Raw genomic sequence first — 24,531 nt, 5'->3', positions numbered from 1 at the left:
ATTCTGTAGAATTTCAGGTGTTTGTAAAAGTCACAGACTTGAGTAATCATACTTACCATTTCAGAAGATGTGAGAAAATATCATGAAGATTTAAGGATCTTTTGGGTCATTTCCATTTTAACTTACTTTTGATAGGAAGTAATACATAAAGATAATAAAATAATTGCTAATAAAATTTGTATTTGAATAATAATTGAAAGAAGTTCAGATTTTTTTCCCATAACCTAGTTAAAGATAGAGTTACTCTTCTGCTTGCATTGCTGTGGCACTTGAGTATGGAAAAGTGTAATCTCTGCTTGACATTGTAGGCTCAGCAGAACACCTACGTCAGTGAAATTGATTTTACTGAGATAGCTTGTTTTCACTTGAAGAAAGGTAACTAAGTAGAAAATGAACTGTACTGGTATATCTTTGTCTACTATTAAGAACACGTAACTGATACAGTGTACTAATGCAGCTTGTGTTGGTATGGACCTTGTTCATTTGTCAGTCCCTTAATTCTCCCCTCTCCTTTTATATCCTGATCCCATTTCTATACACCTCAAGACTGCAGAGCAAGTTGGCTCAAATGAAAAGTCTAAAAATAATGTAGTAAGTATTAGCAGAAGATGACTGATTTATCTTCCTTGAGAAAGCAAAGCAGTCAGAAGATGGCATGGAATTGAAGAATAAGGAAGTAAATTGAAAAGAAGGAAGGAAAATATTGGCAAGCCTCAAGAAATCAAGAAGAAATGAAATGATAAGCATAGGATTCCAAAAAGAGAAAGTCTTTCGTTCGGAGTCATGGTTGCGTGGTCTGATGCCTTGAACTGGCTTGCACATTGATAACCTGGGACTCCTAGAACTCATGGGCTGCAGCTGCTGGCATGGCAATAAGCACAGAAGTCTCAGGCAGAAATTTACCATTTTCAGTGCTATATAGTCCTGAATAATGAGTTGAGTAGCAAGGATAAAAGACGTGAAGCTGAAACTGGAAAGAATGCCATTGGAAGAAATTTGCTGGTATACAATCATGTCAGAACACTACAGTATCAGAATTGCCAGCAAACAGACTGAGATGAAGTGTGGAAGATAAGCTGTGGGAACTCTTCTAGATGTTGAGGTGCTGACCACATGCACATGTGAAGGAGACATACATCCAGCCCCACCTCTTCCTCGCTTGAAGTCAGCACCTCAGGCTGCAAAGACTTGGCCGTGGGCAAGTGCTAAAAGAGGGACTTAGCTGTTAGGGAAGTGGTCTTCTTAGAGGAAATAGAGGAGGAACAATCCTTGTTACTATGGGTTGACATTTGGGTGCACACTAAAGAATGAACTAAATAAATGCTAAAGTGGGATTAGTAATTCAGGAACTGCTTGTTTTGTGAAGAGACGAGAGCTAATTTGTTTAGGCAACTAAGATCAAGGAGAAACAATTTGAATGCTTGTATACTATGATGAGTATTCCAGGCAACATAATGGAAGATGTTTTGAACCATGACAGGAAATGGAGTGTTTCAGAGACAACAACAATATCACAGAATCATATTCATGTTTTGATTGATGATGCATGTAGTTAAGGGGAGAGAGAGAGAGAAATAAAGGTGAAGCTGATGAGCTGATGATGTTAGATTAAACATCAGTGATGCTATGGTGAACTGAAAAAAAATCTTTGGATAAGATGTGGCTGGATCTGACTTATAATCACATTTGGGGAAACATTAAGAGAATAATTTTTCTGTATTTAATTTAGGATTCTGCTATGGGCACCTGACACCAGGGTTGGGATTGAATTTTTTCATATGTGGGACTAATTTTTAAATATAATTTCAATAAATGTGCCATATAGAAAGAAAATAATCCTGCTAGTTGAAGAAGTTGCCATTAATGCTCTCTCGATCTGTTTTTTAAATACATTATTTTATATATTTTTTTTTATGTTTTAGTCACGAAGTGTGGACAAGCAACATGCTGTACTTAATTATGATGCCTCTACAGATGAACACTTGGTGAAGGATTTGGGCAGCTTGAATGGGGTAAGTTAACGTCAGAAATAGGTAGCTCCCCATAGTCTTTTGTGTGTTTGTTTGGGTTTTTTTTTGAGCAAAGAGAGCTTACACTGAACAAGTGTACATTAATGACTTTTTAATGCAAGATTGAAAATGGGAGAACATTCAAAAGGAAAATATAGTTTTCGTGGGTGTTTTCCACTGCACTTTATTTAAGGGACTGCAGTAAATACCATTACTAAATTAGCCTTGGCAGCAGGAAAAAACTCAAAAGAATAGAAAGGAATGTGTTACTCTTCTGTTTTTCAGAAGTGGAGGGGGAAAAAAAATCTTGATTATATTGTAAAAAAGAAAAAAGGATATTTCAATCTCTCAGTATCTGGTTAAGAAATGGATTTTTTCATTTCACGTGCTATTTCTCTTTTCTACTTTTTCATACAGAAAAGAATGTTAAATCGTACTTTATTTGTGGAAAAAAGTATGCAATAAATGTGTTGTATGTAGACATATTTAACTAATTCTAGATTTACATTTAGTTTTTCAGTATCCTTTTTGTCAAAGTGTCCATGTATAATATGTGTCAGGAAATTATATACTAATGTATGAAAAATACCTAGTTATGACCAAAATAAAGTTTCATATGACATTTTACATTTTAAGACTTTTCTAAGAATTGCATGTAGAATATTCTAGGTGAGCTTCACCTTTTATAAATGTTTTGAATATTATAATATGTTATTAAAATCTTAGTAATTTTGCCATATTTTTGTAGTTTTTTAGATACTTGTTTGTGAGCTGTTTATACACACTAGTTATGGTTGTTATTTTATATAACTTTAAATGTTTGGCGATGTCATGAATATGTACAGAATAAAATCATGAGTTCATGTGTGTTCATTTGAATTAGTATTTAGAAAGCTACTGGCAGAGAATAGCTTGTCAGATGTTTAAAAAAGTAGAAGATGAAGAAGAAATATCAAGCTACTGCCTGTTAGCATTGATTTAGATTTTGGTGTTTGATCTTGAAGTACATTTCAAAATAAGAAGCCTGTTAGTCTCTGTTAGCTTTTCTGTACTTTAAGGTAACTAAGCCTTCCAAAGAGTCAAGAGTCTCAACTCCATATAAAACCAGTCTAACCTGAAGGGTTATATCATTTGAACAGTTGTAGACATATAAGAACTTTGCTCCTTAAATATTTAAGGACAGTGATCAAAAATGAATTCAGCACATAGTAATTTTTGGCTGAGCCATTTGATTTTATTCCCTAATTCTATGTTACTCCTGTAATCCATAGGCATACCTTCAGATTTTCATATACCTGTCACAAAACTTGAATTTAGTAAGGATATATGTTTAAAGGCCTTCATTTGACTCATTTCTTTGCCTCTCATAAAGAACTTCTAGTTGTTTGCTTTACTTGTTCTGATTCATTCTCAGGTTTGAGTTGTCAGTTGCTTTTACAGTTGTTTACTCAGAGACATCAAAGGAACTCTTTCTTCCCACAGTTTTGGGACAGGGAATATTAAGTCTTAGGAGTTCAGTCCTTGCTCTTTGCCTTCTCAGTGCTTCCCTTACTGTCTTTCCAGCTGCGCTTTTCTTACATAACTGCACCTACCTGGTTTCATGTCAAAAGAGGAAACACGTAATTTTGTAATACTTGTCACAAATTCTATGTAAAATTGTTACAATTCTTAATTGTTGGGCAGAACAATATATGCAATGCCTCTGTACCATGCCATGAACTACTAACTAGGCAATAACTATTTTAGTCTAGCTACTATTTCCACTGAGAACATCACCTCCCTAGCAGCCAAGTCCCTCTTTCAGTGCTTCATTAGCTTCTACCTGTTCCTATTTTACTTGCTTCATCAAGAGACAATACTTAGGTTGGGTCTCCCCAGTCAGGTCAATTTCTTTGGAAAACAGATACTTTTATTAACATACAGGAGTCCTCCATTTCTGGTGTGATGCACTTAAACCACTCAAGATAATACAGAGCTTAAGGGGAGATGGCTCCTACTAATACCTAGGGTTTTATTTTGAGTTTTGTGAGTCCCAAATGTTTTCACCGGATGAACTGTAATTGCATCTGATGCCCTAATGCCTGGATATTCTTATCTGTATGGTTGATTCACACTCAATTCAGTGAAAAGGTTACAGCAGTCTTCGTCCTGGATGAACTTCATACATCTAGATTTGAAAATAAAGCAAAATTTAATTTACATTATGTTAAGTTTTATTTCCAGTAATCCGTCATGACTCCTCCTGGTCATTCCTGCTTATCTTTTATTTAATACAAAAAGATTAAGGAATTTCTCTTTTCTGACAAAAATGTGTGCAATTGCTAAGATATAGTCTATTATTTCACCACTATCAACAGAATTCAACTCTATTTTCTCCTTTGAGTTGTGACCTCAAAAACATGCCAGAAAAATTATGAAGCATCCGTGGCCCTGTTGAGTAGCATTCTTCTCAAGGGTAGTGAAGTCCTTTCATGCTAATGTTTTAGGACTGGATTGCAAAATGCTCAGCAAACTTTGTAAAGGCTTGAAGAGAGCTGACTCTCAGTATTTGAAAAATAGAGCTTTAGAAATCATGTGTGTATATAAAATATGGAGTGATTTAAAGGGGGAATACTATGTATTGATTGATTTAAAGGGAGAAAAAGATTCCTTATTTATATAGTAACTAGCTAGTTTGAGCTAGCTTTGTCTTGCATCCCAAAGCCTGTGATCGGATTTTAAAACTCCAGTAGCAAAGCAACTGGAGCTTGGTTGTTGTATGTTATCAGTTCAGTCATTAGGACATCTGTAGACTGCATCCACTGCCTTCAGATCTTTCTGCATTTATACTGCATGCACATTAATTTCAGAACTCTGACCTGGGAGGAAAAATGCATATGTTCACATATACATACATGTCCACAAGGCAGCCTAAATTTTGATGGTTCACTAAAATTCAAGCTGCCTTGAGGATATTGTTCTTACAGGTTTTTGCTCTGGACTCTCACAATGTTGAAGTGAAATAAATATGCATTAAACACCACTCACAGTTTCATGCTTACAAACCAGTCAATAATTGCAGCTTTAATTCTTATTTTTCATTGAAGATATTTTCTATGAAGTAGGTAAACAATTTTTAAAATAATGAAATAATGATTTTTTTCATTTAAAACAAGAGAATAAAGTAGAAGATCATTTTACTGTATCATGGAAGAAAATTTTTTCTGTCTTTCCAGACTTAATCTGATATTAGACTTAGATGAGGAAAACAAGCATTTAAAGATTCAGTTTCTTGGCTTACTTTCAAGTTGCGGGTTTTTTGTGTGTGCACAGATTTCAGCTACTGCATTCCGTAGAAACATGTACATGTTGTTGTAGAATCCTTAAGTTTGAAGTAGGATGATCCTGTGGGGTTGCTATATTCTGGCATGAACGAACAGGAAATGTGTTTCCAAAAGGCACTCTGGATATTTAATCTATCTGTAGCATTAACATGTAGCTGTTATGAAAAGTTAAAATGAGCAAGAAACTGTAAATTTGTTAAGGTATGGGAACATATGCAACTGATAAATAATACATAAAATAATGTAACGATCTCAAACCAGCCAATTTATAAATATTTTATTTGCCTTGAATTTGCCCTAAATTGGAGGCTCCATTTTTTTATTTTAAGGGAAGATGAAGGAGGTTATACCAAGGAACAGAGACTTTTCGCATGTAGCTGATTATTCTTATTTCTTACAAAGAAGATGCTACATTCTTATAAGTCCAGATTTTACATTCTTTTCTGGTAAAAGGAGAGGGAAGATTTCAAAAAGAAACAGAGGAGGATGTAGGGGAAGAGTGTAAGTTGCAGTTTCTTAATGCAGACTTGAATTGAGCCTTGAGGAATAGTTTAAGGCAGGATGCTGTGCAGAGGTCTTTTGTCGGCTCACACTGTAGAAAGATTCTACAGGGATGTGTGACTCTGGAAAGGTCTTAAATTTTAGGTGGAGTTAAATTTACTCTTTTCTTTTGTCTTTGTAGCCTGAGCTCTAGTTTTTGTACTTGAGAGCTTAAAACTCTATTCTGCTGGACAAAGCATGTTTTCACCTTTCTGTATTTCTCTTTCCACTGGATGAATTCAGAAGATACTGACACAATATAGGTTTTCTCTGAAGTGAAAAAATTCAACTTAGGAAACAATTCATTTTCACGGTTATAGATTGAGCCTAATTCGGAGAGTTCTAAGATCAGTGGCATGACTCAGGCTGAGTAGAAGGGTCAATTTGAGAGCTGTCACTGGGAGGTGCCAGTTTCTAGGAGAGGTCTCTACCTGAAGGTTTAAGCATCCCCTCTGACCGCAAAAGAGCAAGTTGTGAGAAAAACAGTCCCAGTGTCTGATGCTCACTTCTACCTTAGCATGTTAGCATCCTTGGTTTCCTGTATCTGAAGTCACCACGTGCACCTTCAAGTCTTGCCGATAATAGTAACCTGGGCAGTTTACTTGACGCTGACAGCCTACCTTCCTGAGACTGTAAATCAGTCCTTAAGATGCAGATTTGTTTCAATGAAGGAATAAACTTTTGTTGTTGTTTCCCAGTTCTTAGAAGGGCTTATGACTACCTTTGAATTTTATGTAGGTGACATTCTAGAATTTTCTTGAGGACTTGAATGATCTAACTTCAAGCCCTGTTTCTGTTTAGTTTGTTTCTTTTCCCCCCAGAGATTACATTGTTTTCCAGCTACTCCAAATTAGATCTTTGAGATCCATTTTGACTTGAACATGTATCATTCTTCTCCTTGCTGCCTCTGAAATTAGGCATTGTATGTATCTTAGGCTCTCTTGAAATTTATCCTTGCGTGTTTTTGCAAATACCTTGTTATTTTTTGCTGTTAAGTTTAATCTGGACCTTGAAATTAGAGTGATTTGTAATCTATGCTGCCTTTAACAGACAACTGATATGGCTGGGGAAATTTGACACGCTTTCAAGTACATAAATCCTTCCCCAAATCACCAAATGTTTGTCTGATTTCTCCAACTATGTTTCCAATCATTAACAGTAAAGGAATTTTTTAAAGGTATTGTCAAGCCTATGGAATTTGCTCTGCTTTGCTGCTAACTGGTATAATAATGTTATTTCTGCTTACAAATGTTGTGGTACCTGCTCTTTCAAGAGTTGCAATATATTGAATTCTTTATCACTGCTATTTGGAGTTATTTGGATGGACTAACTTGGTCCCTTTTTCCTTTAAATCCTTTGACAATCATTAGAAATTATAAGCTCCCTCAGAATTCTTATATCCAATGTTAAATGCTGTAAAAATTGTGATGATAAATCAATTCTGACATGTAATTGTGGTTGAAAAAGGAAACTACAAGAAAAATAATGAACAAAGGTGCTAATTTAAGGGAACATTAATCATCAATTCAGTAAATACAGCTTACAAGATTAAACTTTTAAGAGACTTTTCAAACCCAGTGTGATGTCAGCAACCTGGGTAGCGGCTGATGTTTAACTTTTCTTTTGAAATATTTTGGGAAGCAGGTGGCAATTTGAGCTTACAGTTTAAATCCCCAGTGAATCGCCAGTAGAAAACTGGCGGTGCTGAAAACTTTATTGTAAAATTACTTGAGTGATTTTTCATTTTATTATTTTGGAATTTGAATGGTATCTCTTTCTGTCCTTATTTATTTCTGTAGACATTTGTGAACGATGTAAGGATTCCAGAACAGACATACATCACTCTGAAGTTAGAAGATAAACTGAGATTTGGATATGATATCCTTGTCACAAAAACACGCAATGCAATTAAACACTTCTCTTGCTAAAAGTATGGTTGTGTTAAATGAAGGGTTCTCATGCTATTTGAGAAGCATCTTTGAAATATTTATTTCTTTCATTACTACAAAAATGCTTATATTTGAGAAAATGGTGAGGTTTAGAATACTATACCTTAGTCAGAACTATTGATAAAGTACATGTTGTTGTTTCTAACTGCAAGAAACCTCAACTTCCAATTACTGTTTAAAACCTAATGTGTAACTTGTGTTGCTAAGAAACGTTACTTTTCTTGGAGGTAAAGACACAAATATTTCTATCAGATGGGATTGTATACAAGTAGAGAATGTTACAAGTAATTACTTGGCAAACTACTGAATGAAAAAAGAAAGAGAACTTGTATTATTACAACATTAAGGTATCTATTCAGTGTTCTATTTGCAAATAGTAAATAATTGTATTTCACATTTGCATTGAGTATGATTGTACATACTAGTCCTAACAGTGACATATTTGTAGAAGTATCACCATTCCAGTAGCAGAATAGGCTGTAAAACTGTTGTTTTTCTATAAAATCCTCTTCTGAATTGAGAAATCTTTCCAGTATTTTCCTTAGCATTTCCTACATACTAATCTTTTTACTGTCGTCAGGGGAGAGATGAGAGTCCCCGAAGAAGCACTTAAGGTAACAACGTACAATTCCCACATGTTCTTCTCTCATTGTTTAGTTATTGGTAACATAGGTGGTTTTTTTCAGTCTCTGATGGTGTTTTTCCTCTATGTAATTTCATGTAGCATGAAAAATTTACAAGCCAACTCCAGTTATCCCAAAAATCTTCAGAGACAGAAGGGTTGAAGCAAGCTGGCTCCAAAAGCTCAGAGTCCAAGGTAGCAGACTCCACAGCTGAAGTACACCACAAAACTACAGAAGCACTGAAATCTGAAGAGAAATCAATGGGTAAGGTTCATTTTTGCTGTACAAGCACACAAACCAGGAAAGGATATTTATTTGCTTGCTGGGATACTTGTGAAATTAGATAGTCAAAACTATGTGAAATTTTAAACATACTTTACGTGTAATTAATAACTTTTGGAATTGAATTGTTGGCATTTTCACCTTTTGTTGTTGTTGATTTGTTTTGTTCTTCCTTTTTTTAAACGGGTGGGGTTTTGTTTGTTGTATCGATATTAATGTTCCTTGTTAGATGCAACCAGGATAGAACCTAAGTGATCTATTGTGGTTTAAAAATTTGTAGAAACTGTAACTTCAGTCTTGTTTCTACACCATCTTTCATGTTGGTGTAATGTGTCACGGTAGCTCTGCTGTAGGTATCTTAACTTCAGTGTGAGGTTTGCTAAAGTTTATTGTTTATCTTATAGTAACTTGCTGTGTTACGTGTTACTACAGGAGATAACCAGAAGAATGAGGAGGCAGGTATTGTTGCTTCCTTTGTATGAAGCTGACTATGTCTGACTCCTTAGGTCAAGGCTGTACAGTTTTCCATAGGTTTAATCTGTTCTTCTGGAAGACACACTCCAGAGAGTTCTCTTCCCCACATGCAGGATTCTGTGGTATAACTGATTAATCTATTTGGTTTGTTGGCTGGTCTATCATCCTATTGAGGGTACATAACGGCTATCCAGTACTTCAGTGTTCCTATTCAATATGGCATTTCACCATTCTCATCCTCTTAAATTTTCATGAAGTGGCACAGTGAGGATTTTTTTATCCTCATCTTCTATTTTTCTCTTTATTGTTCCAAAAATAACAGCCAAACTTAGTGATAGGGATTTATATTTGTGTGCAACTCTCAAAAGCTTTTTGAGGATTGATTTTTCTCACTGTTCCTGTATATGTGCATACCTGTTTACTGTGTTCACAAGCATCAGCCATCAAGTTTTTAAAAACTAATCAGTATTGATTAAAGTGTAATGCTGTTTAAAAGAACTAGTATCTTTAAATCATATTGAAGCTTTAGGCATGGCTATGAAATTATATGTCATCTTTGGAATGGCAGTGAATAAAACATTGAATAAAAATGTTGAAATTCATTATAGGCAAAGTAACAGACAAGCTGTTAAACTGGATTTGAACAAATTGTATTCTTTTATATAAAGACTGTTTAAAGTGACTTCAGGACATCCAAAGGATACTAAATCTCAGTAGGTTGAAGTATTCTCCCAGGAGATCAGGTCGAAATTAATCCGGTCAATATATCATCAAGACAGAAATCTTAATTAGTGTGATTTTTTTTTTTTTTTTTTTATTTAAACTTTGTTTAATTGTGTTTAATCATGTGTATGCATTCCTATATAAGAAGTAGCATTTTTAATTGTCCTGTAACTTAACTATTGCCTTAAAAAAAAAAAATAAAAAATGTTTGTGCTCATTAACGTTTTACACAGGGTAGCTTTCAGCACTCTGTAGTAGCCACCAGCAATTTGGAACCTTGGCAACATTGCAAAATTTGATCAGTTTTTTCATGCAGGGAGTTCAAATTTCATTGAAAGGTCAATGTGGGTAAAAGTGAGAGTCTTCTCACAGAAATAGCAATGGACAGCTTTTAGGAATGTTCTGCTATGCCGATGACTTCGAACTGAAAGCAGAAAATAATGTTTACAGATATATCAGGGTAACAATAAGAGATGTGATCTGCCTTTGCATAAACATTTGTGCCAGAAGTTTTGATCAGATCATTAGTAAGCTTTTATATTTAGATCTCAGATCAGTTATCCAGCCTCCAAGTTTGTTTTGTATTTTGGCAAACGCATGCAACCTATTGACTTCAGCTTCCAGGAGAAATGATCCAAGCGAACGACTCTCTCTTCATGTCATTTTAACCTAAATATCACAACTAACCAGAAAACTAATTTCCTCTGCTTCGGGCTGATTTTACAGATCTTTCTGCCATGCCTCGTGGGACACCTTTGTATGGACAGCCAGCCTGGTGGGGTGATGATGAAGCTGATGAGAAAAGTGGTTGTAAGCCAGATAGCAAGCATGAAGAGAAAATACAGGAGACAGGGGCTTCAGGTAAGTCTGTTATCTTATTTTTGTGGGGTTTGTGCTCTTTAGTGAAGTACATACATTCTTAATTAGGGAACTAAACAGATACTAATGTTTGGAAGTTTCATAGACAGTTTGCATAGATGAAAGCTTATTAAAATTTAGTTTAAAAATCCATTCTGTAAGAAGCTATGCATTTACAGAGACCAGTTTCATATATAATATATCAGTTTTCTAGTATGTAATAAAATTTATTTTCAGTAAATATAGAAAATAATGTTATCTGAACCTGTGTGTCTTGTTTATAAGTTTAATCCATATCCGTCATTTTATATACTCAAAATTAAAGATTGCATAGAGATATTTTATTAAAATAATTTCTAAAAATAAATGGTGCTATATTATTTTTGTATTTGACTTCTAGTATATTAGGTGATACATGCTAACATACTCTCCTGTAATTCAATAATGCTGCATTAGTGGGAATTACATTTCATAGTTCTTGCAGAAAAGATTTGCATAGTTTAAAGCTAAACTGGTAATGTTTATTTCCTCATAATACAGATTTTTTTTTTTTTTTTTAGTTCACTTTTCTAGACACAGCGTGTATTGCCAAACTTAAATCTCAGCGTCTATAATTAGGCTGCTAAATCTATCATCAGGCATACAAATAAAGTGACTGCTATTCTAATAAGGAGAATAACCTTAAAACTTACGCAAATGTGGACAAAATTAAACTACATTTGTTTAGCTGTTTAGATATGCATTTAAGACCCAACAGTTTTAAGTTTGGAGTTTTTTAGAGTACTTCAACTGAGGTGGCAATTTCTCTCTTCCTATGATTGTAGTTGCTTAGCTTATCGTGAATCCCGTTTTGCAGGAATTGGAGTAAGCTTTGAAAACATGTAAAAATCAAACTAAACTAATACTTCAGTGTAATGAAGTCAGGGCCTTTGGAGTCAAGTTTTTGTCATAGCCTTTAATCACTTTTTTCATATTAGTCCAAAGTTGTCGTGACTCAGACAGTGAAGTAAGTCCCTTAAGATTTGGACTAGTAGAAAGAAACCAGGTGAAAACATTCGAATTAGTGTCAGTTTTTGTGCAACTTAAACAACTTTGTCACATATAAAAGAACAGCATGATAATGCAGTAGTTATAGAATGCTTTCTTATTTGGTCTTTTTTTTGGTGAAAAAGTTCTCTACCGTACGTAACACGAATACAGTATGCTATTCTGTGCTCATATGGAGGCTTTTAAAATACAGATTTAATATCATGCATTAGTAATGTATAACTCTACAGTTCAAATCTTGTCTAGAAATGTATTCTTCAAACACTTTTAAGCATTCCTAAGTACAAATTTTGTTCCTAATGGCAATAATAATGCCACAATGACTGTTAGATGTTGTTCCACTTCAATTTTCCTCAACAAAAAGGAAAAGCGCGCATGTTACTAGTTACCAAGTTGAATAATTAAGTCCCTATCTTCAACCGTTGCCATTGATATACTTGCCAGCTGCATGATTCTCCTTACTTTCCAGATGACAGGCAGTATTAACTATTGTTTATGAAACCTATGACTCTGTATCTTGTACATGTGTATAAAACTGGGACGGTAAAGTCTCTAGTATCTGTTTCTATTGCTTAGATATCAATGTCTGTAACAAAATAATATAACAAAAGTATTAATTCATCAAGCTTTTTATACTTGTGTGTATCTATCTACATTGTTTTATTTTAAAAAGCATGCATGTTATTTGCCCTTACTAAATATAGGAGTATTAAAAAGTGATATACTGAAGTCTGTAAAACCACAACAACAACAAACAAAAATAAACAACCCTGACATTTTTGCAAAACAATTTAATTTGGGAGGATGTGGAACTAAAATACCACATGACTTGACTTATTTGTCTCACTTAATCTGTGAGTAGGCATTAGTTGTATGTTTTACTAGTCTGTTATTTGACTGTTGGAGATGGTTTTTAGTAGTGTTGGCAGAGAACCTGAGAAGACAGACTAGATAAGATTTGACATCTGCTTATATGGACACATTTCCTCAATCTCAGAACGCTAACAATGTCTGTGTAGAAGTGTGCAAAAAATTGTCCTGAATGTTTTCATACAATTATAAAATAAAGACATAAGCTTTTTAGGCCCCTTTGGCCTACAGTTACATTCCATGAAAACATAATGGCAATTTTCAACAAGTTAGTATGTATTTTCTTCATGCACTTTGGTTTTATAACATAGATGAATATAATGATTGGAAATCAATAAAAAGAAACACTTTAATGAAAGGAAGTTGGAAAATTCACAAGACTGTCATGTTTAGATATTTTTTAAATAAAAATGAACTTTAATTTAATAAAAAACAGTCAGGATTGATGCAGTTATTTGTTCTTTCATGGGCTAAATCGAACTAAGTATTTTAAAAAAACCAAACAAACAAAACAAAACATTTGGAACATGCTTGTTAATATAAACTGTCTAAAAATAAGTACATTACAGGTAATGTTGCATATGTAAGTTCTTAAACCTTTTGTTCAGTAACTCAAATCAATAAAGCCTGATATCATTTTAACTAATTACTCCTATGGAGAATCTGCTCCATGATTATTTGCTGAACAGAAAAGAAGGCATGAATTCTAACAGATGAAGCAAGGTTTAATGAGGAGATTGAAATAGATTTGTTTCTGCTAAGCCAACTATAGACAATTAGTCTTTACAATCTCAAGTTAATAAGATTATTTCGATGTTACTGTCCTATCATAACAGAAACTCACTAATGGAAATTATTTGCAAACAGAACAGAATATTCTGTAACACGTTAAAAATAAAAAAAACTTTCTGCTTTTTTCATACATGCATGTTGCTCTGATTTAATGATCCATAGATCTACTACTGGTCTGTGTTAAAATGAACAGTTGCATATACCCCGATGGTGTGACTTTGTCTGTGCTGCAGCTGTTAAACTTAAATGTTATTGCCAAGCTTACTGGATGTGTAATTATTATTATTGCCATGTGTTAACACCCTCACTTCCTGGAAAAGCAAAAACTACATTCTTTGCTGATCTCAGCAGTAGTTGTAGAGTTTTATGTGATTAATGCCTTTACCAGAAATCTAAGAAAACACGGATGTAAATTTTTAGACAGGCTTTATGAATTTGAAATACATTCTGTGAAATCTTTTTTTCCATTTAGCATGAAGTATTTTTAATTGTATAACAATATATCAGATTAAATGTTCCTTACATTTAAGAAACAGTGACATTTTAAGGGAAAGGAGGCTGTTATTTTAGAAATTGCACTATAATCAATATGTTTGGAGATTACACACATGTTTAATCACTGGTATTAACATTAAAGTTCCTAGAAATAATTTCTAGAATTTTGCTGAGTTTTGGCCTGGAATATATGCAGGAAAAGTTTGGCATTTTTTTCACTTGAAGTCCTTTAAAGCATGCAGTAAAATAATTTATTATGAAGTGGGGATTTCTATACACTATTTTATATTTTTAATCAGAGAGAGCAATTTCATATTATTTTGTAAGACAGGTTATGACAACAGTAAAAGACAAACATCTGATTTAATAATAGGTGAATCTTTACATGTATTTTTCACAATCTTGTCTTTAAATAACAAACTAAAAGTATATGTCATCTATAAATAAACAAAACAAAACCAAACCACATAAATATCAGTAGGAAAGTAGTAATATGGGGAGAAGGAGAAAGGAAAAAAAGGAATTCTGTTACATGTTTGAAAGCACTGACTTTGGGTCATTAAACGTATCATTGCACAGTACCAAACATAAAGTTGGATATAAAAAAATATTTTGAAGTGACGTGTAAATATGATGATTTGTCTGCTTCTTATACCTTCTGCAAGTAAATATTTTGCTCCAGGTTTGCAGCCATTTTTTCAATAAGTGCTTTTTAAATTGCAGATCATTTTATTTTACAGGATTTATTTTTAAATTGTATTTTTAAGGAGGGGGGAAATCTGAAAAACCTGTAGACTGTGCAAAATACATCCTATTTTTTACAGATGATAATGTATTCATATACACAGGCAGTTTTTTACATATCTGATAGATCATGTTGAATACCTATGACATTTCTTATCCAGTCTGGGAAGTAAAATTTTAAGATTCTGAGTATTCATGTGTGTAACAGATTAAAAAAAAAAAAAAACGTCCTGGACAGTGCAATCAATTCTGCTAATGTCACATAGTGTATGTTGTCTTTCTGATGATCATCTCTGAGATTATTCTAGTAAAGAATCTCCATCAATTTCCATTTGGTTAGGCCTATGATTTCCCCAGTATTACACAGTTTCCCTCTTAGCTTCTCCTGGATTAATTTTCATTAATAGTCTCACTACACTTGTGTGGTAGTGCTTCCTGTCTTGCGTAGTAGAAACTGTTGCACAGTTGTTTCTTGTGGCTTCTAAACTTTCGTAGTCAAGAGCTCCCTCTTTACCAATACCCTGGTTCTTTTTCTGTCCTTTTCCTTTCATTCTTGCCAATTCAGAGGTCTCTTCGGTTCCTGGAGAGATTGCAGTTCACAACCCATCTATCCCCTCATTTTTGCAAGACATACTTTCAATTCCACACAATTGCCTTATTTGCTGTACAGATACTTTGCTTGTTCTGTTCAAAAATTATGGAGCCATGATGACCACTATCTTCAATGTTTGCTTGATGATTGTCTCTTGAAGTTATCTGTATTTAGTCTGATACATAATTTCCTTCATCTTGGCAGATGAATTTTTAAAATAGGATTTCAAAGGTAAGGCTACTCATTAGATCACTCTTTGTAAAATTTAGAAAGCTGTAAGAACTTGCATTTAGAATTCGGGTGAAAAATTCCAAATGGAATTTCACATCAGACTTTATGTATTTTTTTCCTCCTCATTTGTTTCAATTCCTTATTCTAATCAATTCTGATGCATTCAACTCTTCTAAAAATGCAAGTACTTCAGACTGAAACTGGGACTTCTAAGTAATCAAAATGAACGTGTACTTCAGATAGTTTTTCGTTATATAATTTCTAAGGATTCTTCTAGTTTAGAAAAATTTACAGTTTAGTTGTACTTCAGTTTCTCACTTCTTTTGATTAAACTCTGTCATAATTTAGATTCAAATTATAGCATCTGTTTAATCAGAAATATTGGAATCAAATAGTGGACATATCATTATCATATAAACTGTTGATTTCAGATGTTATATTTGGTGCAAGCAAGTTTCACAGGGCAATTTTTTCATGAAGTTGCCCATCAATGCTGACAAGCCAGCATTGTAGATCCCCACATCTTAAGCCTACAATATATCTGATGCAGTTTGGCTGCAGTCTTATAATTTTCAAAAGATTACGATGAACCAGCTATTTCATATTTACTGAAAAATATAGTATATTGTGTGGCCAGTAGATTGCTTTTGCCTGGCCCAAAAGTAGAAATATTTCTCAAAACGTACTGTATTAGCCAGTTATCTTTTGAAGGAGCATTGAACACTGTCTTGCTTAATTTTTGGTTACAGGAAATGCATGAAAGTGTAGGCTTGAAGTTCTGAATGGAACCATAGGGAAAAAATTAAGGTACATGTGAATTGGCTTCCTAGTGGATTACTCTCCTGTTCAATGACAGTGTTGCTTACAGCAAGGATGTTGGCTCTAGATTCAATCCTACTAGAGCTCGGTGCATTCCAGAATGTTAGTTGGATGAAACAAATGGAGAGATGTGGTAGTATACCTAAAAGCTAATAGCTGAGAAGTGTGACTTTTCTTTCTGTACATTTTCTGCCTAAACATAGAAGCTTTTTAATGACCTTTGCATAAGTAAAATAGATTCATAGTATATTGCTTGTCTGCTGACGTGTTTTTGGGAAGGGGACTAAAGGCATTCCATGTCCTTGGGAGGGAGGTGGTGAGTTGCTGTTGTAGTGCCTGAAAACTATCCCACAGACATGAAGTAACTGACAGCGCAGTGCAAAGCGTTAGCTAGGGCATTCTTGAAATGCAGCAGCATAATATAAAAACTGTCTGAATTCTGAACATGTTTTGTGTTTGCAACAGCTACTTTTAGATAACATAAATTAAAATACCTGTGTTACCTGCATCAGAGTTATTTTATCCCATTGGTATCCAAGCATGGCAGTAATAAAGAATGTATACTGTTTTTGTTATCGCTCCGTAACATAATTCTTTCTTCAACTTTTCCAGCTACTATGCTGTCTCTTAATTAGTTCTGTTTCTTTGTATCAAATACCATCCTTTTTAATTTTTGATTTTTAACCTTTTCCTAAATCTTCCCAAGAAGCACATGTTTGTGACAAAAAGCATAGGTGCGTTATGCCATCCTGCATCCTTTACCCCTTAAGCTCATGGCTCTAGTATAAATGATTCTGTTGCTACCTTATTGAATAATAGTGTCATACACAAATGTTAACTGTCTCAGCTGATATAGTGTGGCTATTTTTAGTGCCAGAAATATATTACCTGCATTCTCACTCCTTTACTTGACAACCTAAAATGATTTGTTCAACATCTTAATGTGGTTCATGATAAATCATATGGGAACTATTCAGAATTCATTTTCTGGAATGTAACTTGCTATTGTTGCTAGCATCTCAAGCATCTGTTGCTTATAGCACATCACTACACCAGATATTTTGGCTAACTTACTAGTTCATGAAATGCAACTGAAAGGTTTGTTTTCTTAAAGGCACATTGGTAGCTTTGTTGCAGCCACAAGAAGCTTCAACCTTTGTTCAGGCTGTACTGTAGGACTTTCAATTGCTACCCCATGCTTTTTCCAAATCTTCTTTCTTTACCCACTTAGAGCATGGTTTGGTAACATTCTGCATGCTTCCAACGATTGTTACTTTTTCTGTTCATCAACAAATTACAGAAACAAGTGAAGTAAGAGTGGATGACAGGAGGATTTAGCTAGATTCTTTGGTTTTATCTTTTGTAGAAACATGAAGTGTTTGATTTCCAAAACACTTTCCAAAGCTTATCAGTGCTCAACTTTTCAAGCCAGAATTAATGTTTGTCTTGTGTTAAAATGTAAACTGTTTTTCCAAAGAATTTTACCAAACAAAATTATACCAGCTGTCTGCTGCAGGAGATAAAAGCCAGATCAGCAGTATTTGTTTTGGAGGCACCTTGATTTTATGTTTTTCAGATAGATTGGAATAGCAATAATGATGATCTCAGCTATTTTTCTAATGTGATTTACCTGGTTTTCATGTACTGATAAATCATTTGACCTTTACATCATCTAAAAATTTTTGGAATGCAAATTTCCTTTGGCAGATTCTAAGTGAGCTTTTTGCTGCTTTACACTCCTCACAGCTAAAGCTTCTGCTGTCTCTTAAGTAATACTTTTTATATGTAATTCCAGAATTATTTTCTAGAACTACGTTACTCAGTCTTCTCCACAATCTTACTGTTTATTCCAGAAATTACTGAAGTGGCCTTTACAGGAGTTCAGAAACTTCGTGAAGAACCTGAAGTTCCCAAGTATTGTGAAATCTATTTTTTATTTTTCTTAATAGGATGCAGCACAGATGCCAAGCAAGCTGAGGAGCAATCTGCAGCTGCAAGTGAAGAACTTTATCCTTTCTGTAGGGAGCCGAGTTATTTTGAAATCCCTACGAAAGAATTCCAGCAACCTTCACAGGTAGCAGAGAGCCCTATTCATGAAATTCCAACAAAAGACACCCAAAACTCCCATGCAACAGGTGCAGGTCATGCTTCCTTTACCATTGAATTTGATGACAACACTCCAGGAAAAGTAACAATCAAAGATCACGTGACAAAATTCACATCGGAACAGCGTCACAAGTCAAAAAAGCCTTCTTCCTCCAGTGGTCAGGACCTACCTGGACTTCAAACGGTGATGATGGCTGCAGAGAGCAAAGTAGCAGATTGGCTAGCACAGAACAATCCTCCTAGGATGATATGGGAACCAACAGAGGAGGATTCCAAAAGTATTAAAAGTGACGTTCCAGTGTACTTGAAGAGACTGAAAGGTAAAGTGAATAATTCCAGCTATGCTTATTTCTGAAAGCAACGATTCCTCAGCAGCATCCAGTGATTGGATCCCTGAGTCCTTGTGGAGTTCAGTTGAAATCACAGATACTCCACACGCTCACAAGGATCTGTGCTGGGAAATTTCACTGCAGTGTTAAGTCTTATAAAGAGGATAGAAAACCAAATCCTGAATCATCTTACAATAAGTATACCAATTGGAAATATTCTAGTACAGCTGGAAACATCAGGTATTTAAAATATCAATCTTGACATGGAAGAGGAAAAAACCTAAACCCCAGTTAAATTTTATATGTTTCGCTTTTTCACATCCATTACTTTAAAAAGCTGAATTGCTTTGTAGAATTCAATTTATGCCTTTAGCAACTCTTCCAATGGCATATGTCCTGTGAATATTCATGTACTTTAAAAAAATAATTTATTATATATATCATACAGTTATTCTGTTTAAATCAGTCATGTGTGATGGAGTCACGTTTGAGTCAGGAATCTGAAATAGACCAAGAGCTTCCATTTTTATACTAAGCTCGCAGAACACTCTAAGAATGCTGCTGTTGAATGGAGTTCCAGGTGATTATTCATGTTCATTTACTTCAGACAGTGACACTTCAAATAAAATTAAATCAAATGTGAAGTGCAAAAAGTGTACTTTCTTTTTGGATCCCACTTAGCACAATAGAAAAGAAGGTAGCTTTGATGTTTGGATGAAGACATTCAAACTTTCAGAATGAAAACTTCTGAAGAACGTTTTCAAGTCTCTTTTGTTTTCAGTTTTTAATTTCATCAGGTTAATTCTTCAGTTCCCATTTTTCTTCATTCTGCAACATTATCATGTCTAGCTCTTAAACCAGCTGGGACTGGGTACGGTGTGTTTTGTCTTACTGATCAAAAGTCTGATTTTGAAGGCTGGTTCTTCCAAATTAAGCTTTTTTTTTTTTCTTTTTTAAAGAATTGCATCCATGCGCTAGCAGTAAGATAACAGCATAATATTTGTTCTAGAGTATATCACAGAGCATTCTTTGGTCTTCATGATATACTGTATAATATTTATGAACATTCTTTCAAATATTACACTTTGATAAATAGGAAGAGCTTTGTTTACAAGCCCTTAGCCTTCTCCTGGCAGAAACTCCTCGAAGTTTGATAAATTCTCATCTGGAAGAGTTATGGGGCTTGTCCGGCCATAATAAATACCTAGATTTTGTGACATTCTGTGATTTGTTTTTATTCTCACTTATTACTTGTACTTTTTCAAATCATAAATGTGGAGGATATGTCTAGCTGCTTTGAAAGTTTGATTAAAAAAAAAAAAAATTGTTTTTTTCTCCTCAGCTTTTCTTACAATGTCCTGTACTGAAGTAACACTGCTAAAATTAAGTTTTATGACTTTCACTGTGGTTTTGATTTTATTGCTATTATTTGGAAATATATGAATCATCACATAATTTTCTTAGGCACTGTACAAATAAGTAGCAACCAGGAATGAAAGTCAGGTGTGTATTCAATGCTCTTAGTCTGATAAGTAAGTTTTCCCAATATGTGGTCGCTATTTAACTGAATAGTAGCTGCGTGTCTTAACTATGTATGTGGGAAAACCTTAAAAAAACTATCCTCTTCAGAATTAATATAAATAAATAAATTTCACGTGTACATGAGTAAGACTTTATCCAAAAGATTTAAAAGGAGGTAAAACTGTTCATTCCCAGGAACTGATCTAGAACTTATGAGTGTAGACACTTTCATTGTACACAAAGTTGCTCTGAGTTAAATGTGACTAACTGTGTGTGAGCATCCAGCCTTCCATGCATTTTCAGGTATCGTTCAAGTATATTTATATGCGTACATATGATTTATTATATATATATGTTGCTTATTCATAGTTCTTGAAGTAGTTTTTTGAATTAATAATAACCATTTGACATGCATACATCAGATGCTGAGAGGAATGAATGATGGAAAAACTTATTGTACTTCTTGGAAAGAGTAATAAGGAATTTATTTCAATTTTCAGTGGACATTCCTCATCATAAACTTTTGTAAATGTGTGAGGAATCCAGCAATCTGAATTTTGGCTCTCAGTGGTTATGTTTAGCTACCAAAAGGACTATTGTAGGGTTTTTTCCTTTTCCTCTTAACCCTGCCTAGAATGTTTCTGTAGTCATTTGTAATCAACTGTCTGTGTGACAAAATTAGTGTAAGTGGAAAACATACTATAGTCCGGCTGGTAAAATACTGCCTTTTTTAAGTCACTGATAAGTATTGTTGTTCGACTCAGAGCAGATCGAATGTGTTACCAGAAGCTGTACAAAATTTGGAAAGCCAGGTACTGAAAGGTTTTAGAGTCTGAACAGAAAACCAAGTTGATATTCTTTCTTTCTTAGTTTACCAGTTTCTTTTTTATGTGTTGGGATGGTTTGTTGTTTTTTGTTGTTGTTGTTGTTTCATTTTGCTATATATTCTTTTGCTTTGCTTATAGGGAATAAGCATGATGATGGTACACAAAGCGATTCAGAAAATGCTGGTGCACACCGGCATTACAGTAAGCGGGCAGCACTTGAAGAACATTTAAGGCATCATCATGCAGAGCTGAAAAAGTCACACCAGAAAGTCCATTCCACAGACAAGCAGGATGAGCAAGCTGGATTGAGTCAGACTGCCTTTATGATTGAGTTCTTTGATGAAGACCATCCTCGAAAGAGACGTTCTTACTCTTTTTCTCAGAACGTAGGAGCTCTGTGCCCAGAGTCGCCATCTCCAACACCTCACGCACGAGCTGAAAGAGGGAAACCTACATCAGGAGAGAAAGCAGTCCCTTCATCTGTGCAGGCTAGCTCATCACATCACAGAGCAGTACATGGTGTTCATGCAAAACTTTTAAAACAAAAATCAGAAGAACCCTCTGCTGCATTACCTGTCTTACAAGCTGCATTGCTAAGGAGTTCAGGAAGCCTTGGCCATAGGCCTAGCCCAAACCAGGAGATGGACAAAAAGTTGAAAAGCCAACATTTTGCTGCTGCTGCTGAAAAGGACAATGAGGATGACCAGAGTGACAAAGGTACTTACACTATTGAGTTGGAAAATCCCAATTCTGAAGAAATGGAAGCCCGTAAAATGATTGACAAGGTGAGAAAACGTATACTGATCTTAAAGTGGTATGTGGTATCAGAGCAACAGTCTGCCACTTCAATTCTACTTGTTAACGCTGCTGCAATAACAGAAGTCTTTAAGCCACTTTGTAATGATGAAATATAGAACGTCATAAAAGCAGCAGCAGGCATTTGGATAAAAATTATTCCTGTTGGTACACCTGGTTTTAGTTCGGTAGCTTTAACACATTTTCAAAATATTTAGGTTCTGTAAGAGTATTAAACAACAGAATTAAATTAACTGATATTTTTCTGAGCATTGTTAGGTTTGCATTTATTATGTCCCTGTGGAAATACTCATCTGTTCTTAAAATTGTATAGTCTCTGTAGTTTTCAGTATATAAATTGGTTCCATCCAAATTGTCATAGAGAAAATAGATTGTAAATGTTTTTTGTACTTACAGAAAAGTATATTCAATAACACTATATTCAATTTCAGCTTCCACTATAAAGAGTAAATATAAGAATGCTTTCATTTTCCAAAGATGTTTTTATCATAGGAATGTCATTTTCTTAGTTTGAGTATAGGTACATGCTTCATTAGGCTTAGGAATCTTAAGACCAAGTAACTTTTGCTTCTTGATAATGATATAAATAACAATACAAATCGTATTTGCAGGTAAGTAACTGCAAATAACACTTTCTTTGGATTCAACAGGAAGATATGGGTAGGAGAAGTAATGTTGAATCATTTGACTTAACTGACTCTTGAAAAGTATTTTTCTTCTGTTATTATTGTGTTTTCCTAAATAGTCTGTTGTGGTAGAATGCTGGCATCCAAATCTAGGCAGTTTTTTTGGGCCATTTTAACAAGACATTCATTGCTTACTTGTTATACAGTTATTTAAGGGTTGATTTTGTGTGTCTAAAAGTCTAAAAGTTTTTCAGAGCTGAACAAATACGTTAATGCATATAGAATGACTTTTGGTTAAATGTTGACAAATATTTTTTGAAAGACAAGCTGGCTTCAGTGTTTTGATTTTATAGAAGTTTTGCTTTATAAAAGGTGTTTATGGAGCATTGGGGAGGGGGCTTAAAATAGAGAATTACCTTAATAAAATCATAAAGATAATGGTTTCACCTCTTAGGGATTCTGAAAAGGAGACTCTTGACTTCTTCAAGTCAGTATTCAAAGAACTCCTGAGAACTGAAAGCATTCCAAAGAAGCAAGTGAATGCTGAAGAACATAATAACTTAGCCTTAGTAACTACAATATCTACTTTTAATTGTTAGGTTATAAATCTTTGTTTAAATCGCATCAGAAAATGTGTAGGTCCCATTTTTGCCGAGTACAGTTGTGCAACACTGTTTCTTTAGAAATGAGAAAACATAATAATATTTGGAAATGGACAATTTATGTACTTCATAAGAATGTTAATACAGTCTAATGTTGAATAAGATTTGAAATGATTTATGGTCTTCAATATCCGTTCAGGGTTTCCACAGTCAGGTTTTTGTTTGAAACAAATCTTTCGTGTTACAGGAGAGATTCAGGGACAGGAAATGAATGTAAACATTAGGGATGGGAATAAAGTATTGGTTAATATTCTTAGCATTGTGTAAAAAGCTTTTGGATATCATAAATACCCTAAAAAGTGTCACCACTTGAAATTAAAGATTTACTAGGAAGTAAAGCAGAGATATTTTTTCTTTGAAGTCTTCTGTACATTTTCATTTAGTATCTGTACTGAAGTATTATGAATAATATATTTTATACCAATTCAAAGAGTCCTGCTACACAGTTCTTACTTGATTTGGTAATATAAAAGAAGTACGATATTATTTTTATGAAGTGCAGAAAAGCAGCCAGAAAAGAAATCAAAACCAAATGAGCTCAGCTTTGCTTCCCTCTTATTTTAAAGTGCTAATTCTGTGGATTCTGGTACTTTGCTGTAGGTGGGTAAGTGAAGAATAAGGCAAGGACTTTAATTAGGTGGTTGACTGATGTGCTGCTTTATTGAGGATTTCAGGGAATTATTGGTATACAATTTACGAATAATTGCAGTATAAGCTCTCTTACTTTTTTGGCAAATCAGTCCTTTTTCTCAGTAGTTACAATGTCTGCTCGGTTGAGTCTCATTTAAGAGTGTCTGTAGAGTCAAAATATTAACTGACATTGAGGAACCACATTTGCTAGGATCGGGGTGAAAATGCACTACAAATAGCAAGGATAACTTTCTAAAATATTTGCACGAATAATGCAGTCTTGTCAGTAACAATTTACATTAGAACGGTGCTAAGATCTGTGTCTGGTTTATCTGAAGAATTTCCTATGGACTAAAATATTCCTGGGTTTTCCGTTTTAGTAGAAGAAAGGGTGAGAGTGAGCACCATATCCAAAGATTACTCTCAGTGTGACTGATTCACTTGAGAAACCTTAGCCTTACTCCTTTAGGCAGAGTCTATTCTTTTCTCTGGAAAGGAACATAAGAGCAAACCACAAATGCAAGAGTGGCATTAACTTGACAAGAACCAAGGTGTGATGAATAATGCATCTTTGAGTTGAGAGTCGAAGAGAGGCATGCAGGAAATCTGAGTTAAAATTCTCAGAAAAAATGAAAACAACAAC

The 24,531-nt window shown here is 34.3% G+C and overlaps 1 protein-coding gene across 25 annotated transcripts in view; it reads left to right on the top strand.

The window, feature by feature from the left end:
* Positions 1 to 24,531, top strand: part of CEP170 (centrosomal protein 170) — a 95,020-nt gene that overhangs the window by 23,161 nt on the left and 47,328 nt on the right. For 17 of the 25 annotated variants that reach the window (XR_010471510.1, XM_065057856.1, XM_065057865.1 and 14 more), the window contains exons 3-9: positions 1,923 to 2,012; positions 7,672 to 7,753; positions 8,380 to 8,435; positions 8,546 to 8,708; positions 10,650 to 10,784; positions 18,321 to 18,797; positions 21,293 to 21,939. Coding sequence is in view for 24 of the 25 variants with exons in the window: in XM_065057856.1 (XP_064913928.1) it covers positions 1,923 to 2,012; positions 7,672 to 7,753; positions 8,380 to 8,435; positions 8,546 to 8,708; positions 10,650 to 10,784; positions 18,321 to 18,797; positions 21,293 to 21,939 (1,650 nt within the window). In the remaining variant the exon portion in view is untranslated. Of the gene's footprint in view, positions 1 to 1,922; positions 2,013 to 7,671; positions 7,754 to 8,376; positions 8,436 to 8,545; positions 8,709 to 10,649; positions 10,785 to 18,320; positions 18,798 to 21,292; positions 21,940 to 24,531 lie in introns of all 25 variants that reach the window. The other 8 variants (XM_065057870.1, XM_065057864.1, XM_065057862.1 and 5 more) reach the window with 1 other exon arrangement.

This window comes from Columba livia, chromosome 3 (assembly GCF_036013475.1).
Source record: "Columba livia isolate bColLiv1 breed racing homer chromosome 3, bColLiv1.pat.W.v2, whole genome shotgun sequence".
In the NCBI taxonomy this organism is placed as follows: domain Eukaryota; kingdom Metazoa; phylum Chordata; class Aves; order Columbiformes; family Columbidae; genus Columba; species Columba livia.
The sequence above is the reverse complement of the archived record's forward strand: the minus strand, read 5'-3'. Positions and strand labels throughout refer to the sequence as shown.